The sequence below is a fragment of the Fukomys damarensis genome, unplaced genomic scaffold (assembly GCF_012274545.1).
Source record: "Fukomys damarensis isolate Sample0158 unplaced genomic scaffold, DMR_v1.0_HiC HiC_scaffold_11, whole genome shotgun sequence".
NCBI lineage: Eukaryota > Metazoa > Chordata > Mammalia > Rodentia > Bathyergidae > Fukomys > Fukomys damarensis.
This window is the reverse complement of record NW_022900923.1, coordinates 48,272,416-48,293,481: the sequence shown is the minus strand read 5'-3', so window position 1 is coordinate 48,293,481 and position 21,066 is coordinate 48,272,416. Positions and strand designations below refer to the sequence as shown.

The window sequence follows — 21,066 nt, the reverse complement described above, 5'->3', positions numbered from 1 at the left end:
CGGGGCATTGAACTTGGGCCCTTGGGCACATTGTGAGGCAGGCACCAGAACCACTGAGCTAAATCCCCAGCCCCTTGCCTGCTCTTCTAGGAAAACTTTCCTACTATAGCCAAACAGAATTTGTCACTGTGCCTCCTGTGACCCAGTGTTCCTACCAGACGGGAGCGTCCAGGTAGGAATGGGCCAAGTGCTCCTCACCTGTCCCTGTTCCCTAGTCCCAGGCCCGAGTGCTGGACTCTGGCTGGCACCTGATTGAATGAATTAGAACTGACACACTGTGGTTGGGTGAGATCGTTATTTAATGGGTAAGACTTCAAATAATTAACACCTCTTCCTATGAAAATGTGCTAATGTCACTTTTTAAACTTACTGCTGAAGAGAGTAAACCATGTTTTTATCAATGCAATGGTTATGAAGCCATTACCTTCCATGGTGCATGTGGCCTCCTATGGCAAAAGGGAGCTATGATCACTGTCTTCCAATTAGTGAAATCTAAATTAATGCAACCGCAGATAAATGCACACAGTGTAAGTCATGTGGGTTTATCCTTTGGTACACATCTTAGTGTTGTCAAAAGCATGTCAGCATGGGTAAAAGGGAGTTTAGTGGCCAGAGGCCCTCCATACCACGCCCATGCTGAGCCATTTCCTTTTTGAAATGAATATGGCCAGCTCATCTTTACCCCATAAAACTTGGAGCCTTGCTAAACTAAGGCCTGTCATCCTTCAGGCCCTGAGGTCTGCAGAGCTCTGGGCTCACCAGCCTCCCCTCCCTGCAGCAGCAGGTGGATGCACAGAGAGGCCCTGTTGGCCCTAACCACTTCGGCAATTCTGACGAGAGTCCATTTTCGACAGGACATGGACAGATGCCTTTTAATTTGAAGAGTCTGAGTTCAGTGACAGTTTCCATATACTCAGAACTTTCCATGCCGTATGTATGAACTGAACCACATGACATGCTACGATGTAGCTGTTCTCAGCCTACAAAAGAGCTCATTAATACAGTTCCGCTACACGGAAGAACATGGTTCCTATTCCTGGTAAGGACACAGCTACAAAGAGACAGTCACAGGATCTCAGGACACTGCTGGAGGAATCCCAGCACCATCTGTTTTAGGACCTTCATGAGTAAGCCGATGGGGCAGGGTGAAGTGGAGCAGTTTGAGGGTATTTGAAAACCATTAAGGATGAAGGCTTTCCCTTATTTTTTAATGTAAGGATGCAGCAACCTAGTCTGGTATAGACAGATGGGCTCTGCTATGTGGCAAGTCGTTTGGTCTCCCCCAGTCTTGGTGTCCCTGACATAAAATGGGCACAGTGAGAGCCACCTCCAGGAGTTTGAAGAAGGAACAGCAATATAGGTAGAGGGTAGCATGTGCCGATCACACCGCAGGTGTGTGCTAAATGGGAAAGTTACCTAACATTTCCCCCACATACTCTTCTTCCTCTTCTTCCATTTCTTCTACTTCTACAGTGTTCTCCTCTGTAATAGTGTCCATGTATGCCCATCACCTTTTCCACATGCATGATGTGCTAGCAGAAGCAAAGGGTGGTGGCACATGCTTCCCGATGATCCCCAAGTCCCTGTGTCCACCACCAGAGCCCGAGTCCATGTCCCTGCCATCTCTCAGGGGCTGCTTCTCCTCCATTTGTCTTTTGCATCTCAGATAATATAAATCCACCAACATCCTATCAACAGATTAGTTGTCGTAAATTGCTTAATGTTAATTTTTTTTTTAAATTATCTACCATTGCATCACTTTCCTGCTCAGAACTCTGTGCAAGCCCTGTTTCCTGTAGGTTTATCCAGGCATTTGGAGCCTCCACAAATGGCCCCAGTCACTCCCCAGTCAACTCTTCCATCACCCCACTGCCTCCGCAGCGCCCTCTGGGTGATTTCACCTCTCTTCTGCAAACCTGCCTTGAGCCTAGCACCATGCTCCCCTGCCAGGTGAGCAGGAGGAGGGTTTGCTCACTACGTGAACTCCCCAGGAGAGTTTACAGAGACTCCTCAGCCCATCCCCCAGAAAAGAGATGGCCCAGGAGACACCTTGTGCTGCCTGTGGGACTGTGTCTTGTGAGGAAGGGGGTGCAGCTTGGCTCCTGTGACTCCCGAAGGGCTGCCCAGCTCTGTGCGGAAACACAGAGGCTTCGCTGGTGACTGGACTGACCTGGCCTCCATGGCTCCCACATCCTCCTGAGCAACCTTATTCCCAGGGCCAGGGCTTGCTTAGGTGGGGCCTAACGGAGGGAAGCAGGAGGGTCAGAATCCAGAAGCAGGGTTCAGAGAGAAGGTGCAGCGGCCTCTGACAATGGAGGTGGGAGCTGTGGACAAGGAATGTGGGTACCTAGGGACAGGTCAGACGGGCAAGGAAATAGGTTCTGCCCAGAGCCTCCGGCTGGAGCCACCCCGGTGGCTGCATTCCAAACTCTTCTGACTTGTAGGATTGTAAAAGGAAAAAATGTGTGTTGCTTAAGCCACTGTCTGGGGTACTTGGTCCTAGCAGCCACTGGAAGCTGGGGCAAGTAGGGACGATACCAGCTGCTTTCCTGGGTGGGCTCAGGCCACTCAGTGAACACAGTGTTGTCACACGCAGGGCTAAGCACACCCACACTGCTCGGCACCCAGCAGATGCCCGGTAGGACTTAGGATCCCTGTCTCCTGCTGCAGCCTAGGAACCCCTGAAGGAGCATTCTAAAGGGCACATCCAGTCTGTGCCTCCTCCGCACTGCTGGCCCCAGGCCTCGGCTGTTGTCCCTGGGTGTGCAAATCCATGCCTGCTTCTGCCTCACCTGACATCATCTCCACGTCACTGCGGCGGTGACCGCTGCCTGTTCTGCACTTGCAGGTCCTGGGCACCTTCGCTGCACACCGTTGCCCTCCCACTGTTGCCTGGGGGCTGCCCTGCCATTCCTCCACCCCAGGGACTGCTTATCATATGACTTCTGTGTCCCCCAAAGGCTCCAGGACTGCTGGGCCTCACCCCTCCATGTGGCCCCTGCCCTCCCCAGTGTGGGGATGACAAGACGCAGGTTGACATCTGAGCCATGACGGCTGCTCTGAGGGCAGGGTGTTGGCATTGCTGCTCTTCAAGCTCTTGGGGGGTGGCCTGCAGGGTGCTTTTGTTCGCCTTTGTCTCTGTGCTCTCTGAGGCTGACAGCCTGGTCTCTCACAGGGACCTTCGTCTCGGCCTTCACTGTGCTGTGTGGGGCTCGCACGGACCTTCCTGACAGGCACGTGTGCTGTGTCTTCTGGCTGAACATCGCTGCAGCCCTCATCCAGATCCTCACGGCCATCGTCATGGTGGGCTGGATCATGAGCATCTTCTGGGGCATGGACATGGTCATCCTTGCCAGTGAGTACCTGTCAACGCTGCCCCTCTCGGTGGGCCAAGGCCCGGCTGGGTGCAAGGGTGGAGGCGGAGGCCTTCGTGGCTCCCTGAGGACTCACCAGGGTCCTCCTCTCCATACCCGACCCGGATGCTGCAGGGAGTTTTGAGTGCATGGCAGACACAGGCCTGAGAGAGGCAGGGCCCCTGTCCAGCCAAGACACATAGTCACCATGTCAAGGAAACAGCCCGGGCTCCAAGCCCAGTAGCCCTGGGGCAGCCTGTGTGAGCACAGCCCCTAGCCCACTATGGTGTCCCCAGCCTGCAGTTTCCAGAAAAGACAAGGCCACATGGCAGATTTGCACACTGGAAACCTGGAGCTGAGCTTTTATGGCTAGAGCTGTGTAATTCCCCTCTGGTTACACTGAGCTCTTTACTCCTTAGTGCTAAAGCCTTACTAGTCCTCATTTGTTTTGAGTGGATCTTCATTGTCTTTTTTTTTTTTTTTTTATTGTTAGCAAACCAAGAGATTTATTTTATTTTATTTTTTTAAAGGGGGAAAGGTTTATTTGACTTACATTTCGTGAAGTTGCAGTCCATAATCAGTTGGCTCCCAGGCAGAATTGCAGAGGGACAGCAGCTCGTGGTGGCAGAAGACAGCAAAGCAACAAGAGATCTTAACAGTCTTTCTCACCCTTTTATCCAATCCAGACTACTGGGATTTGGGTGGTGCCAAAGCAGTCACTCGGTGTAGTGGTTTAGTAATCATGGGCCCTTAATCCCAGTGTTACACATTCCAGATTCAGCCACCTGTGAAAAAGACAGTCCCACCTTATTTGCCCGAGGCTTTGACAGGACATCTAAACACAAGTCATAACATTCCAACCCTGGCCCTCCAAAGACTCATGCATATCCCTTTACGCAAAAGACATTTAGTTCATCTCCAAGAGTTGCCAAAATCCTAACAGTTTCAGCATGGCTGAAACGTCCAAGACTAAAGTCTTCTCTGAGACTTAAGGTAAACTTTTAGCTGCAAGTCCCTGTAGAAATGAAGACGAGGTTAAACACTTCCAACGTTCAGTGGCACAAGGTGACCATTTCCACTCCAGACAGGGGGAGGTAAGGAATGGGGCCAGAGCAAGACCAAAGTCCAGTAGTGAATCCCACAGCTCCATGTTCATCATCCAGGGCCATCGGTGGCCCGTTATAAACTCCAAAGGGCTTGGGTGGCTCTGCAGATGGTTGCAGCTCCCATGGCTTCTCTCTTGGGCCAGTTCTGCTCCCTGCTTGCAGCTTTCCTCGGATGATCCATGCTGCTGCCTTCTCTAAGCTTCTGGGGTTTCCACTGTACCTTTAGCTTCACGCACGGCCCTCTCACGGGCACTGCCCGGCCTCCCACGCTTTCTGAAATCTGGGTGGAAGCCTTCCTGGCCCTACAACTCTCGCATACTGCATGTGCCTGAAACCAGCGCCCCGTGGATGACACCAAGGTCTGCCGCCCGCCTGGAGCAGTAGCCAGGCTTCCTTCTCTCTGGGCTGTAGGGGTCCGGTGCCTATGAACCAAAGTACCAGGAAAAACTTCCCTAAGCCATCATTCTGCAACAACTTCCCTAGGCTGCTGTCGTTCTGTAACATGGTGTTCCAGGGCTTTCTTCTCAATGGAAAGTCTTTCACTTTTGCAATTTTGAAGTTACAAAGGGTAGAGTCCTGCTGCTTCTTATGATGCCCTCAGGCCATCTTTTCTATTCTGTTTCTTCTCAGTAATCAAGATCCACAGCTTTACTGGAGCTGCCTTTCTGGCCAAACTCAAAATGTTTTAAATAATTCTGCTGGGCTCTTTGCTCTTGATTCTCAACATAGATCTGGCTAAAAGCTCCCAACAGTAGCCCTCACCATTAGATTGCCTTGAAATGTCTTCTTTGAGATTAATTAGTTCACTGCCCTTAATCTCAGCCTCAGGCAAAGTCTCTGGACTTGGGCAAAATGCAGACAAACTTTCTGCCAAGGCATAACACACACTGTTTTGAGTCCAGCAGCCAGGGCAGTCCTTCTTCCCAGCAGGAACCTCCTGGGCCTGGCCTTTTCCAGCTCTCTGGTCTGCTGAGCTCTGACCAGAATCTCCCATTCAGAGCAGCCTTAGGAGTTCCAGCTCTGCTTCTTCGGCCAACATCTCCGAACCTTTGCCCATCCCCTGCCCACAAGCCAGATCCAACGCTCTTCAGCTATATGGTCACATAATGTCATAGCAACAACCCCATTCTCTGGTACCAAATTTTGTCTTGGTTACTTTCCTCTCATTGCTGAGACAAATATCTGACATCCAAAGGTAAAGGGGGGAAAGGTCTGTTTGGCTTGCAGTTCCTAGAGGGTTAGTCCACAATCAGGTGGCAGAGGGGCAACAGTCCATGGTAGACAGCAGATGCCACCAGGAGATTTAAACCACAGCTTTTTAGTTCCTTCAACCAGTACTCTCGGTAGAAGACTTCAAAATGATATAGGGGAAGCGATGTAACTCCCAAACCTAGTAGGTATCTAAAACGTGAGTTTGTGTTCCTTAAAATCAAAGAATGAATTCTACAAGCAATGGAAGTTAAGAGTAGGAAAAATTTATTGAGAGAAAGAAAGCTTCTAAGAGAGACAGAAGGGCGTCTGGAAAGTGGGTTGTCCTCTTCATTGTCTTTTAATTCAAACTTAATTCAGATGCAAAACTGTTCTGTAGAAGGCATAAAGTTGCAAAATCAGGTTTACTAATGGCTTGATTATCATTTTTAAATAACTGAGCAAAGTCTGGAATCAGATGCCAGCTGTTTTAAGCAACACAGACAGGTCTTCCTGTACACTGCGCAGTTCTCACCCCGTCGGGCTGTCTGTTGGGCTGTACAGGTGACAGCCGGGCCACAACTCAGGCCCTCTGCCCTTCTCTCCACCCCACCCCATCCACACTCCCCACTGGGTCTTACAGCCAGCAGACTCTTACTGGAGGATTGCCAGTGCCCGAGGAAGGCCATGACAGGTAAAGGCAGTAGAGACAGGAGGGTTCCGGGGCTCTAGAATGATCTAGACTGCAGTGGAGTTTTCAGTGGGCACACATAAGTTGGGGCAGAAATGAAGAAGATGCAGAGCCTGAGGGAAAGCCAGCAGTGCTGGCAGACAGGTGGGACTGGAGCGGAGGTTAGGGGAAAATGGAGGCCCGGAGTTAGAGCCACCCAGGCAGATGTCGTGTAGCCAGAGGAAGCCAGGAGTGGAAGAGGCAGTGAAGAAACTCCTTTTTTTTTTTTTCTTTTCTATTGAGTTTATTGGTACAATCTAGGTAGACAATACAGTTACATTCATCATTGGGATTCTGTACCTTTACATAATAGGTCTTGATTCTCATTTTTTCACCTTGTCCCTGCCCTCCCTTCACCCCCTCCTCCCCTCCCCATTTACAAGCACTTTATTTCCATTTTTTCCGAGAAACTCCTTTCTTTCAGGGAAGGCTGTCCTGGGACTGGGGCTGCCCCTCAGAGAGGGGATTAGGACATCTACCTGGCAGAGCAGGCAGAGACCAAGGCAGGCTCTCAAGTCCCCCTGTGTTAACTCGCCTGTGCTCAGGGGCCATTCCAATTTGGAGAGGAGTATAGAGCACTGCTGGTAGGAAAGCAACTCGATGATTTTCCAGAGGGAATTACAGCACTTCCTAGGGGCCTGTGGGACAGTCTGCAGCCCCGACTCTGCTCCCAATCAGATGGTGACAGCACATTTGCCCTTAGAAGGCCCTGTCTTTGGATCCCATGTGTTTCTCTGACTGGCTTATCTGTTCATCAAACTAAGGTTCTGGCCGGGTAGTGGGATTTTATAGTGTGTTAACTTTCCAGTGCTGTAACAAATGCTGAGGTCAACTTATAAAGCAGAAAGGTTTATTTTTGCTCACAGTTTTGGAGAGTTCAGTCCACGATCATCTGGCCTTGTTGCTTGGGCCTGTGGTGAGGAAGGACACCATGGAGAGTACACATGGCAGAACAAGAAGCCACTTAACCCAGGCTGGGAGGGAAAGGAGAGAGAGGAAGACACTAGGGCTCCATAGTCCCCTTCAAGGGCACATCTCCGGTAACTGTGATGAGCTCCACCAGGCCCCCACTTCCCAAGTCTACGACCCATGGACCTTCAGGGACATTCAGGGTCCAAATCACGGGTGTAAGGAAGCTCTTTGGGGAACTGGAGTAGGCCTGGGCCACAGCACAGTTTCAGTGGATGCTGAGTAGACCCCCAGACCTTTCTGGTACCCGATCTCCTCAGCTTACTGTGGAATTGTGTCCCAAGGAACCATCACCAGTGGGAACTATGTTGTCAAAGATGCATCTGATACTTCACTAAACCCACTGTTAGCCCAAAATACAAGTCAAACCATCATAAATAGGGGCCCATGACCATCTATGCTGGTCTTTGGTTACCCTCAGTCCCCAGGAACCAGGAGGTCTAGACCTTCGTAATAACTTGAAGAGTCCCCTCCTCAGCCCTGGATGAGGCAGCGAGACCCTGAGAATAGGGACTTCAGTCACCCCTCACCTTTCATCATCCAGGCCACTGACCTGGCTGGGAAGTCACTCCTTGGCGGTGTGTGGGCCTTAAGGGCCTCAGATATGCACTACAAGATCCTCCGGCCCCAGCCTGGCCACTCCCGGCCCAGCCCAAGTCTCTTCTGGGGTCTGTCGGCTCCTTGGGGGTGTGTACAGTGGTCCTGCACATGCTGTCTTTGTGTCGAAACTTTGAGAGTGATTTCTGGGGAGTGACAGAAGAAAAGCAGCCTGAGCCTACTTTTACTCACCTTCTGGTCTGAGCAGACTCATTTTCCCCCATACCCACAGAGTCAATGCTTGCCCCTGGGGGATGATGGAGTATGTGTTTGAGGTGGCCTGTGGAGGGCATAACCACAGTTTACTCTTGTCCTAGTAGACAGCTGGCTAGGGGCTATTCTTTCTGGCTCCCTCAGACCCTCCCTATAAAAGGAAACTTTTCAGTCGTAACAATACAGGGTGATCTTTCATATGGAATCTCCAGGATGTCTCCAGAAAGTACAGCATCAAGAAAACTCCTAAGAGGGGAACCAGAGAAATAAAGAAGGAAGCTCAAGTTAAAGCCAAGAACTTAAAAGTGTGCTGCTCTAGTTATATCGGTAATAACAAATGACCAGCGACGGCCTGTCCTGGTTGGGTCTGAATAAATACTCGGCAGGTCTACAGTGGGCTCTTCCTGCTGCCATACCCACGGCAGACACTGAGGATCAGTCAGGACCATCTCCATGGGGCCCTCCTGCTTTTCCTCAGCGCCGGCCTTCAGCAGTCACATCCAGTTGATCCACGGCATCTGCGAGAATGTTTGCCATCAGAAGGATTAGGCTTTCTATGTGGCTGCTGTAGCCCCACAGCCCAGGCAGTGCAGGCTGGGACCGGGCAGGCTGCTTCATCCAGCCCCTCCACAGATCCGTGCAGAATGCATCTCAAGGCAGAGGGTGGAAAGCGGCGGGTGGGAGGTGAGCCGCCAGGTGGGTGTGGCTTCTGTTTTCAAACTGTTTTCTCTTTCCCTCTGCTCCTCACCCTGCTGCCTCACATCCCTGTATTGCTGCAGTTTCCCAAGGTGAGTCTGGGGACAATCTGGTGACAGCCCTGTGACCTCCCCCGCCTCCAGGCTCATCCTCACCCTGCCTTCAGTTGATCGGCAGGCTTGTATTTTTAGCTTTTTGTTTTGGAAAGTGTTTAAAGGGATGGAGGGAGAGTGCTGGGCATAAGGAATCCCCGAGTGTCCACGCCAGTTCCCCGCTCACGGCCACTCTTGTTTCACTGATTCCCCTCGGCTCCCTACCCGTGAGCTGGGTTATCAGCGCCCATGCCTGCTGAGTGATCTGCCACACAAAGAGGAAAAGCCCGTCAGGTCTGGGAAGCTCGTTTTCTGGCTAAGTTAGCTGGGTGATGGGGACGATGGTCTGCAGAGTCCACTCCTGTAATCTCAGCCATGTGATTCACTCAAATATGTTAGCAGAAAGTCCTTCATATCAGCTGCATTTAAGACTTCCTAGACGTCACACGGTGGTACAGCAGTTACTTAGCACACTTGAGGCCCGAGGTTTGATCTCTGGCGTCACAAAATAATAATTTTAAAAAGCTTGGAAAGTCTCGTGATTATCTGCAATATTTTCAAGACTCAGATGCTCCCGCCCCTCTCCTTGTCCCAGCCTTGCAGCCAGCTGCTTCCTTTTGTGTGCTCTCTGCTGCCTTCCTTCCTCCTTTCCCCCAACCTGTGTCCATGCCCATCAGGTGGGGACACTCACCTGAACTTTCTCCCCAAGCTCTGCATTCCAGTATCATACCAGGCTGGTGTGAGGAATGAATCTGCTTCCAAGAGCAGGTCAATAGCATTCCAGGCTCCACCCTAAATACCTCTCATATTCCCAGTAAATCCAAAAGTCCACCATTCTTGATTCACGAGCTTTATTTCCCATTAAAAAGTCAAAGGCCTTAGGAAAAGTTGTGCCTGGTATGTCACGTATACTGGAATATGAGTAAAGTCTAGAGCACATTCTGGCTGGGGGCGCCTCCCAGAGAAATCTTAAAGAAGCAAGTGTCTGACCATCTCTCTTCTTCCTCTTCCTCACAGGGTACAAGGAGCAGGGCATCCCACAGCAACTGTGAGCCCATGGGACCTGCCGGGGAAGCCCAGAGCAGCCCCGTGAAGGCTTTGCCAGGCAGCTCTGGGCCCAAGGACCTTTACATGCTCTCTTCTGCTATTTCCTGGATTTGGGGTGGAAGGGGATTATATTTAAAAATACATTATTTATTTTGAAATCACATCTGCTTTGCCTAGCAGACTGAGGGGCTGCCGGCTTTCCCTCCTGCTCTGGAAAGCAGTGTAGGCACCCAGTGTCAGGGAGCCAGGGGGAGACGGGAGTGTTGGCATAGAGACAGGCTGGGGTACTATGTGGGCTCATCTTTCCTGGCAAAGCTCACTGACCACTGCAAGGCACCCAGAACTACTGGGCAGGGCCTCTATAGGCCACGTGAGGGTGACAGAGCACTTCCTCAGTCCCCAGCCTGGCTTCAAAGCCCTGTTATCCCTAGAGTTTACTCTGCGGTCTTCCAGGGCAGTGCAGGGTGGGAGTGAGGGTGGCCAGATGCCTGCCCATTGAGGAGAGGGCCTCGTGCTCAGCTGGCCCAGGGTGAGCCTGGCTGTGGCAGCTGGATAGGTCTTGACTGTGTTTCTCTGGGCAGCGACTCCACCCCTTGGGCAGAACAGCCAGAACTGCCAGCTGTTCAGGTGTAGACTGAGGTGTGAGTGGGCACAGTGGGCAACCTTCTTCAGAGGGCTCAGTGTGCCTTCTGGTACTTATGCCTTTTTCTGAAATCCTTGGAGCCACATGAGTCTCTGAATGCAGAACTTTCAGATCTGAGAAAGATGACACGGTCCATTTCCCACACGTTTCCTGACAGCCTCCTAGCAGTCTGGGCCACCCTGCATGCTGGCAAGCATGTGAACACTCCTGCCGGGAAACATGTGAAGAGTCCAGTCCACTGGGATCAATGAGAACTGTAAATAACCTCATTTGTTCAGGTCCGATCTCTCCACTAAATAAGTCATGGGAAGAGTGGCCATTGGATGGCTTCTGTGGCTCCAGAACTGCAATCTGAAAATCCTACCTCCAAATGGGATCATTGGAGGGGAGATTGCTGGTGCTGTATGGGGTCCTCCAGGTGCCAGGGACGACCAGGCCCTTTTAGAGGTCCTCTGAAAGCAGTTGTTGCAAAGTTAGGTCCCCGGCAGAGGTAGAAGCCAACAGAAGGTGTACCCGTTACTGTGGTCAGACACCGATCTGCAGGGACGAGAAGGGGGATCCCCAGTTACAGTGACCAGATGAATGTCCACGACTCCTTCTCGTCACTCTTCTCATGAAGAAGGCGCTGACCGTCGGGCGTGACCCTCCACAGGGGCACCTCTTGTCTGTCAAGCCTCAGCCAGCAGAGGGATCTGGCTGTCTTCTCCGTGGCTAGACGGGGGAAAGTGAGAAGCACCTCCCTTGGGGGTCCAGCCGACCTGCCCTGCACTGGGCATGACAATCACGGTCCTGCCAGGGAATGCAAACTGGACAGATTCCTGGCCTCTGGAGAATCCCTTCCAGCCTCTGGCTCACTCTAGCCCTGACTGGGGCAAGCTGCTTGCCCCCCCCATACCCCTTGATACGCTCCCACCCCCCAGCCCGAGTTTTCTGACCCTCTGGTCTTCCTTGTTGGTCCTCCCTTCTTCGCAGCCTGGGTGGGCTGTACATTCTGACCCTGATCAGTGTCACAACCTCTCCCTGCCCCCTTCTTCATGACCCCCACCCGGCCAGGCTTCAGGACGCTCAGTGTCTCGAGGCCTGAGCTCAGATTTGGCTCCACCCTGAGAACCTGAGCCTTTGGCCGTGTACACATCTTTGGCAGGCAAGGCTGCTCTCAAGGAAGCCAAGTCAGAGGGCGCAGCCACAGAGAATCACATGAACTGGCTCCAGCCGCCCCCTCTTCAGCCTCTGCCCACACCTGCCCCCCAACTCTGAATGACAAGTCTCTGAAGGGGCTGCCCCCTCAGAGAGAGGCAGATCTTATTCTCCTGGCTGGGCTGGAGGTGGCTGCTGAGGGAGTAGAGAAGAGACAGCAATGTATGTCGCATGTTTAGTGACACAATCCAGACACGGGTGGGATTTTCTGGAGTGGCAGGTGTCACCATGTGTCCCCATGTGGGATGGCTTAATACAGGGTGTGTGTGCTTAGGAGGCCGCCTCCCCACCACCACCAGAGGGCTGCACGCAAACTCAAGGGGGGGCCCTCTCCAGGGAGCCAGGAGGCCCCATCCCGAGCCTGCTGTTGAGCCGTGGGTCTGGGATGGTGGCTGTGGATGTGGCCAGCTCAGAATATCAGCCCACTGAGATGCACTGTAGTCTCTGCATTGTCCTTGGTAGAAGGGGGCAACAACGGCCACCTGGACCATCAGAAGGCCCAGTTCATACGTGAAACAGCATCCAACTGAAGAGCAGGCCAGCGGCAGGTGCTTGGCTGGCGTGCGGCCCTGGTGACAGAGGGGGGCCCTGCCTCTTTTGCTCATGGCCAGCACAAGGTGACAGTGCAAGAAGGGGCAGGGCACCTTCCCCTCCCAGCCTCCCGTGGGTCGGTGTGTGGCAGGTTTGGCCTGGCTTTGGGAGCCACAGTGAGTGAGACACTTCTGGGCCTAACAGGGACACTGTGGCCAGAGTGGGACCTGACATTAAGGCTGAAGCCCCTGGCAGCTGGGGTGTCCTGGAGGCTGTTGAGCACCTCAGGTTGGGATGGCCGGGTGTAGGAGCAGCAGGGGCAGGTGGTACCCCTGGGCTTGCTGTGCTGCCTCAGCCTGACACACTGCTGGCCCTACCCTGGGTAAGCCCTGGTTGCACTCAAAAAGGGAAGGACTCCTAACCCAAAGAACAAGTCCCGCTTCCCCAGCTCAAGGGTTCCTGCCATGCAGGCCACTGCCTGCGGGGCATTCGGGCCTCCTCAAGCCCCTGCTGGCTCCTAGGCCATCGCAGGCCCCACTGGCTCTCATCGCTTTTTATGTTAGTGCTATTGGCCCAGAAAGCTGGGAATGTTGGATAATGTGACGGATAACGTGGGAGATGCAGATGTGAGTGTAAACTCTCCAGCTAGAGGTTGGAGGTGCAGTGTCTAGCACACTGTCTTCCCTTGCACAGGGCTGCCTCATGCCTTGAAGGTCTGGAAACGTGCAGCCCAGGGCCTCTAACATCCCAGTCTGCTCCTGATGCTGTCCGAGGGTGGAAAATCCAGTTTGCGTGTGTCCTGAGCCTGGTGCACGTCCTGAAGTCTTTGCATTTGGATTAGCAATGGGACCTCAGTTCTCCATCTCATCTCCCTTTCTTGATTTTCTTTTTTGTACCTGGGATCGAACTCAGGTCCTTGAGCTTGTGAGGCAGGCGGCAGCACCACTGAGTTAAATCCCCAGCTTTCCCTTCCTGGATTTACCAAAATGCCAACCACCCAGGCTAATCTGGGCTCCCCAGTGACTGCCACAGTTGTACCTAAGTGGGCAGAGGTGCGCGTATGTGCACACACACACACACAGCCCCCTGACTACTGAGCGAACGGGACAGCTCCACCTGGAGACTCGGCATTGGACACTTCTCCCAGCAGCCCATGCCTCCTCTTCAGGGGGGCCCTTTACTCCCCAGCCAGACACACACATTTTCCTCCTCTCTGGGCCCCTGGCCAGTGGACCTCTTCCTCCTGGGAGCCCCGGGTTTGGTGCCCCCACCTCGCCCGTCCTGGTTATCCTCATTGCCCAGGTCCCTCCGTGTGGGCTTCTATGGGAGGGGACGAAATGGGCCTGCAGGGAGATGAGGGGACAGCATTCTTTTCCTGGTGTCCCCTGGGGGCTGCAACAATCTTCTCTTCGGAGACCTCATTCTGTCTGTGGGAGCTGCCCCTTGCCCCAGCAACAGAAGAGGAGAAGGGGTGACAGCACCTGTGGGAACCCAGGACTGGCCCTTTCCATGAGTGAAGTCCCATGGCACTGTGCATGGCACCGTTTTAAAGAATCTGCGTGAAAACAAGACAATGGGCTCTTGTATCTGCGGATCCTCACGTGACCGTGTTGCACTGTGACCCGCAGTGACTGGTGCTGTGCTGGGTCTGTGGGGTCTCCTCTTTCTGCTTAGTTAGCTGCCGTCAGTCTCCATCGTTCTTGGACAATACTCACTGTGGCCTCCCGGGCTCTTCCTTCAACCCAGTTCCATGCAGAGCCTCCGAGCTACTCCAGAGGGTCGTTCCAGGCCATTCCAAAGACAAATGTATACTGCTGGAGACCTGAGGAAGCTTCCAGATGTTCCAAACCTTGCTGCCAGGGCCTGGGCCTGCCACAGCACAGTGGGGCGGGCATCCTCAGGCCTGGATGAGCGGGACATGGCTCAGGAGTCTCCACGTGCCCCAAGGACCCGAGCAGGCTTCCTGTTTCTCCAGCCTCCTGCCAGCTTCACATTCCTTTACTCAAGCAGCAGCATCACATCTGTCATGAGAAAGAAAACCCATGTACATATCTCCATGTATATATTTATATATACACACCCGTTCCCCTTATAAACACATAAAGCATGCATCTCTTTAACATTCCAAGTCTGTGGGTTTTTTATCTCTGGAAATCTTTTCTTTCTTTCCCCGTTTTCTATGTAATAAACATTCACGTGACCTTACTGGTGGTTTTGAGATCCCTCCACCCTCTCGTTTTCACGGTCAGACAGACCTCTGACTGGAACAAAGCACCTCCCTCCCCATCTGCAATCTTTGCCCACTGTCCACTCTCTGGGCTGCCTCATCCTCTCTCAGATCCTTTCCAAAGTCTTCTTTTCCTAGAGGACAGTCACAGGTCACTCCTCGATGGCCATCTGATCCCTTAATGACCATGACTGTGTACCTGTCAGGATGGGAGCTGTCTTAGTTACATGTTTCATTGCTAAGACAAAATACCCAACACCCAAAGTTAAAGGAGGAAAGGTTTACTTAGTTCCATTTGAGAGGTTTCAGTCCATAATTCATTGGCTATAAGGCAGGGTGGCAGGGCAGAGGAGAAATAGTTCATGGCAGACAGAAGGTAACAAAGCAACAAGGGATGACTGCAGTTCTTCCTGTCCCTTCTATCTTATCCCGGCTACTTAGGGCAGGCGGCACTCACACCCTTAATCCTACTGCCCTTGAGCCTTGCATTGCACCATGAATCAATCCCAGAATCACACACTCTAGATCCAGCCACCTCTGAAAAGGCCCCATCTGTGACTGCACGAGGCTTTGGGGGACATCTAGATGCAGCCATAACAGGAGCACAGCTGGGGCCCGTGTTCTTTCCTGATTGATGGAAATTGTGGTTGATATTGGTAGCACATAATTTGAGATCTTCTTTCTAAATGAGAATCTGTAAAAGTCCTTAGAATTTACAACTAGCTGCCGACTCCAGTGAGGGAAGGCTGACCACGGAGGGCGCACTGGGCATTATCCACAACCCAGCCAACACCTCACTTGTAATTGTTGAAGAACTAGACAACTTGTTAAATTTGTGGATGAGGGGAAATAAATACATTAGATTAATAAATCAAAATCCCCAAAGCTCATGGCAGGCAAAGACAATCTAACAAGGTGAAATTTAATCATGCTAAAGAGCTCTGCTTGGAATGAGCCAGCCCCTCGCCTCATCTGGCACCTGGGGAGTATCTGACAGCAGCTCAGTGTTCCCCAGCACCTTGCTGCATGAGGGGCAGCAGCTGAGGCCCAGTGGGGACTTGTCTGCAGCACCACCTTCAACCCTGGCACCATGATGGTGAGTCCCCGTCACGCCTGCTCCTCACACACCAGACACAGACTGAGAAGGGCTAAGTGAATTATCTAGATGCACAACTGGCTGATGGGAGAGCCATAATTGTGATCTCATCCCATTCTTGATGTCCCTTCCTTTATGTGTCAGGGGGACTCTCAGTCAGGGTCTCTTCCCCCTCTACTTCCACAAAGACACTGCCTGGAACCCGTCTGGAAGGTTGTCAGCCCTGCAAGGAGAGGCTCAGACAGCCCTGCCCTTGAATTGCACCCTAAGCACCTGCTATGGGCTGGATTGCCTGGGACAGCAGGGTGACGGAGGAGAAAACCAGCTTCACTCATAGCGCAGCATGGTGTTCCCCTGGCCTGCGACCAAGGACTGGAGCAAAGGGTGAGTGTGTGCATTTGTATTCAGCCAGGGGTGGAACAGGAGCTCTCACACCTACCCGCTCCTGCTCGGTGGCCCTTACTGTGGAGACAGGGAGCAGAGGTGGCAGCACGTCCACACCCAGGAGCCCAGGACACTGCCACCAAGCCAAATCCTCAGCAAGGGTCCACGGAGGAGAAGGAATGAGGACCTTACTTTGGCCCAGACAGGTTCTTGAAAAGGATTTTTTTTTTTCAGAAAAGAACTTGAGGATGCACCAGTGAGAAGCATGGGCTGCCATTAGGCTGAGTCAGAAAGTGGGAGAGAATGGAGAAGGGCCTTCAGCTTGGGGAAGAGCTCCGACCCTCACTGACTCACAGGTGGTGCTTGTCTCTAGCCACTGGGCAGATGGCCATCAGCCAGGCCACAGTGGCCCTTCCACACAGGGAGTGCCACAGGCAAAACTGCACACCCTCTTTACATCCAGACACTGGAGCCCTAACCCCCGGCACCTCCAAATGTGCCTGCATCTGCAGATGGGCCCTTTGAAGAGGCAACGAGCTCACTAGCGTGGCCCTACTCCAGTGTGGCCAGGTCCTCGTCAGAAGAGGAGACGGAGACACAGCGCACAGAAGGTGGCACCTGCACACCGGGGACGGCGGCCTCAGAAGGAGCCTCGCTGCTCACTCCTTGGCCTGGGACTGCTTCCTTCAAACTGTGGGGAGAAGTGTCTGCTGCTCAGGCTCCGGTCTGAGTCTTCGTTACAGTACCCTGTGTGAACCAATGCTGATACGAACCAGAGTTCCTGAGATGGTCACTTGGCTGGCAGGAGGGGGAGAGGGGAGGGCCCCCAAAGAAAGAGGAGACAATGGCAGGTCACCCGCATAGGGCAGCACTCTCGAGGCCAGGGCAGATCACGGGTCAGGGTGGCCTGGGGGCACCCACTTCCCAGTGTCTGTGAGGCACAGCTGTGCGGCTGATCCTGGGTCCCCTGTCCTGGAGATCGCCTGGAGGTTGTGGGGGCCACTCATGGCCCACTGGCATTGGACATTTGAAAGATAACTTCTTCCTCTACAATTAAGGCATTGACACAATGTGTGGTCAGGATGTTCCTGATTAACATTTGTTAACATTTGTTCCTTTTCAAGGACTCTGCTTGTTAAGCTTGTTTGTTCTTTGACCCTGCGATGGGAGGAACTCAGGTGTAGGAGTCAGGAAATCCGAATAAAGATAATTGCTTGCTGCTTCCTATTGGTGGGCCTTTAAAAAGGGCTGTTTCTGTAAAGTAAAGCCGACTTCTCTTGGTCTCCGCTCAGGCTTGAGTGTTCTTTCCTTTCTCAGTCCTCACACCCCAACTCGGGCTGTTTCATGTTGTCATGGCTGGACCGCCACAGGAGGTCAGAGCAGCCAGGAAGTGTCATCCGCAGCAGAAAATGGGCTGCCTTAAGTGAGCACCTCCTTCACCCTGGACACTATGTCCAGGCCCCAAAGGAGACCGCAGTCTGGGCTGAGCTGTCGGAAGAGAAAACCTGTATGCTGTGCTTGGAGCCGGGGGCCAGTGGCCTCTCTGCACAGGGTGAGTGTTTACATTTTCATCAAAAAGCAACGCTAAGAACCAAAAACTATAAGGAAAGAAACATCCAAAACTAGGGGGATCATTAGTAGAGGCCAGGCCTGGAGTGGGGCCCCAGAAGTCAGACAGAGGATGCACCCTGCCTGTGGGTTGCTGGAGGTACCCGAAGCACACCCATAATCCTGTGGGAACATTGAGGCTGTGTAGGATCAATTTTAGCGCCCAGAAATCAGTGTTGGTGCTTTGAACCTGCTGCCCCTTCCAGCCTGTGTGGGCCCAGCTCTCCTCCCCTCCCACAACCACCAGGAAAACAAGGCTGGTCTTGACTGCTCTCCAAGGCCCTCTCCAGGGGAAGCACCTGTTCCACTACCTGTAAGGGAATTGTGATGCTCAACAGCTAGGCCCCGCACACACTGAGAGGTCTGACAGGAGACTTTATTCAGGGAGCGGGAGCAGAGAGGGAGAAGGGGCAGAAGAAGAAGAAGAGAATAAAGAAGGGAAGGTCCTTTTATTGGTTTTGGGCTGGGCTATTGCTTATTCATGAGGAGTGGGCTACTTTTAACCTATCACAGGCCAGGTTGTCTTTCATGGGATCAGCCCTGCAGAAACAGGTTTCAACTTCTCTGTCTCGCTGTGGCTTCGGTGGGAGGGAAACTAAAGATAAGGGCATGAGGTCATTTCAGGAGCCAAGAAGCACCAGGAGAATGCAACCTGTGCTGGCGGCGTCACAGCATACTTTAACATGATCAGTTCCCTAACACTACCCATGTGATACGAGGGGACTGCCAGTCCTAGACCACCTGCCCCCACACCCCAGCAGCAGTGGGTCTGTGGCCTCAGCCAGGCCTCACAACACATCCTTCTTTGGGCCAACATGGGGTGATCAGGTCTTCTGGGCATCTTGCTCCTTGCCCCTGAAGCTTATATACTCCTGAAATGCACAGAGTCTGTAGTTTGAAGCTACTTATGCTGACAGGCAGAGGAGGCACAGAAGGGAGGTGGAGGGAGAATCTTATTTCATCGTCCGAGGCCAGTTTCAGCCTTGCCAACCACAGAGGAATGGCATGAGCCACTGGTGCCTCATCCCTCTCTCCCTTTCTATAAATGGGGCCAAGTTCTCTCACCAGTAATAATAAAAACTCCTAGCTAAGTACATGCTTCCCAAAGCCTCCTCTGACTCACTGTCTCATTGTCCCCTTCCTGCCCAAGGCCAATAGCCACAACCTACCAGACCTAGCCTGAGTGTCAGTTGGCTTTTGCAGACTGGAACAAGTGACTGAAATAAGTCAATTTAACAAGAGGAAAGGTTTCTGCTGCCTTGTCATCTCCAAGGCTTTCATCCACAACTGGCTAGCCTTGGTCATCGGGCCTGCAATGAGGCAGCATGTCATGGAGGAAGCATGTGACAGAGGAGACTGCTTACCTTATGGCACAAAAAACACAGGAAGAGGGGCTGAGGTCCTTTCAAAGACATGTCCTGGTGACCGACGTCCTGCCACTAGGCCCAGTCTCCTAAAGATGCCACTACCTGCAATACTGCCATGGCCCATCAATGTCCATGCCATCAGAGGACATTTCAGATCCAAACTATAGCACCAGACACACACACACCCACACACCCACACACACACACACACACACACACACACACACCCACCCACCCCACCACCAGGACACCAGGACCTTGGGCTGGGCCACATGATAATCATCTTCTACACATGACCAGTAATGAGCAGGGCATTTTCATGTTGCAAGTTTTCATCTCTATCTGTCCCCTCTTGCCTCAAATGATGAAGCAAAACATTATTTAAAGGAAAAAAAGTTGATGCATGCATGAACAGCAATGTCATTAAGCCTCTTCTTAATATAAGAAGTTCCAATAAAGACTGACTTTTCCACACAAACACTCTCTTTCCCATCAACCTGATGGTAGGCTCTGACGTGCAGGGATGTAGGCCTGTGAGAAGTCACTGTTTGCTTAATAAGGAGTCGGGGAAAGATCAAGAAACTGGGTCTAAGCCTCCACTTCCCTAGCCCTGTTGGAAACAGCCCAGAGGGTAGAGTTCCAAATTCTTGGGAATTCTCCAAGATTCTATACCTTCCCAACGCAGGGCTTAGGGCCAAGTTGTTTCAAGGGAGGGCCAGGTTTCTCAGACATGAAGCTTACCCTTGCATAGAGCCAGCTCCTGTAATATTTTCATTTTTCTTATGCTAACCACGGCCCTGTGCCAGGCACGGTTAATTGCAAGGAAAGGTAGAATTAAAAGCAGTGTGCTGCTAATTAACATCAAGCACACCTGCATATTGGCCCCTCCTCCCACCTCCCACCTTCTGCCTAAAATGGAAAATATTTTATGCAAAGAATTCTTCTGCATAAAATCTGAAGTGGAATTTGTTTTCCTTGGCTTCCTGCCTGTTGCAAGTACTGGTTATTTAACTCATGTAAGTAGGCCCGAGCCAACAGGTCTAGGGGCTTGAATTTCATATGGATCTTACAGAAGTTGGACAGAAAGAGAGTAAACATTTTGAGGATGATGGAAAGCTAGGCCTTAGGAAAGGGTGCTGACACTTTGGTGGCTTGACAAGGATTTCTGAAGTGCCTTGCAATCTCAATGAAATCATCTGATTTAACATGCTCTGCTCTCTCTGTTACAAGACCCAAGAAACACTATTTAATGTGGCCATGGGTTTTATGTAAGTTGATGTGAGATAGGCTTCCATGAATTAATTTTCATGTACGATGTGAAGTTGGAATCAAGGTTTTTGTTGTTTTATGTCTGGAATTCCATTGTTCTAGTACTTTTCCTTCCTCCACCGAATTACTTTCACATCTCTATTGAAATCAATCTTTCATACGTATGCAGATTTCCTCCCGAATGCTTTCTTGCTCACATCATTGACTTATCTTTGTGCTCCTGTACCAGTGCCACACCGACTCCGCTAAATGTAGCCTCGCGGTGCATCAGGGAGTCAGGTGGCGTGCGTCCACTCACTGCTGTTCAAACTCGTTTTGTCTGTTCTAGTCAAACAGCACTTGATGAGATCCATTTTCAAAATTGACATCTGTTAGCCAGCTTTCTATCACTATAGCAAAATACCTGAGACCGTGACTTATAAAGAAGAAAAGATATATTTTGGCTTGCAGTTTTGGACTGTCCAGTCCGTGACTGATGGCTGGGAGCCCGTGGCCAGGCGACGTCACTGCAGTAGTGTGCAGAACGGCACCGCTCATTGCACGGCCAGGAGCAGGACAGGAGAGGAAGGGACTGAGCCCCACAGTCTCCACAAGGGCAGGCTGCAACCCCATGACCATACCTTCCTCTAGCCAATTCCTACCTCCTAAATGGTCCACCACCTCCCAGTGACCTATTAACAAGAATGAGTTTTTTCAGTTGTGAACGTATTTCGCCTTATATATTTAGTTCTTTTTTTTTTTTTTTTTTTTTTT

General features: G+C 51.9%; 1 protein-coding gene and 1 long non-coding RNA gene across 2 annotated transcripts in view; both read left to right on the top strand.

Annotated features, from left to right (window-relative positions):
• Positions 1-2,311: 2,311 nt before the first annotated feature.
• Positions 2,312-14,874, top strand: Stum (stum, mechanosensory transduction mediator homolog). Its single transcript, XM_033761990.1, has 4 exons — positions 2,312-2,339; positions 3,116-3,355; positions 8,936-8,944; positions 9,962-14,874. Exons 1-4 carry the CDS (start codon positions 2,312-2,314, stop codon positions 9,994-9,996), a joined length of 312 nt encoding a protein of 103 aa, XP_033617881.1. The 3' UTR covers positions 9,997-14,874.
• A 2,317-nt stretch (positions 14,875-17,191) lies between these two features.
• The window catches only part of LOC117285607, a 13,494-nt gene continuing 9,619 nt past the window's right edge, over positions 17,192-21,066 (top strand). The window contains exon 1 of the long non-coding RNA XR_004516696.1: positions 17,192-17,621. This is a non-coding gene — a long non-coding RNA (uncharacterized LOC117285607). The remainder of the gene's footprint in view (positions 17,622-21,066) is intronic.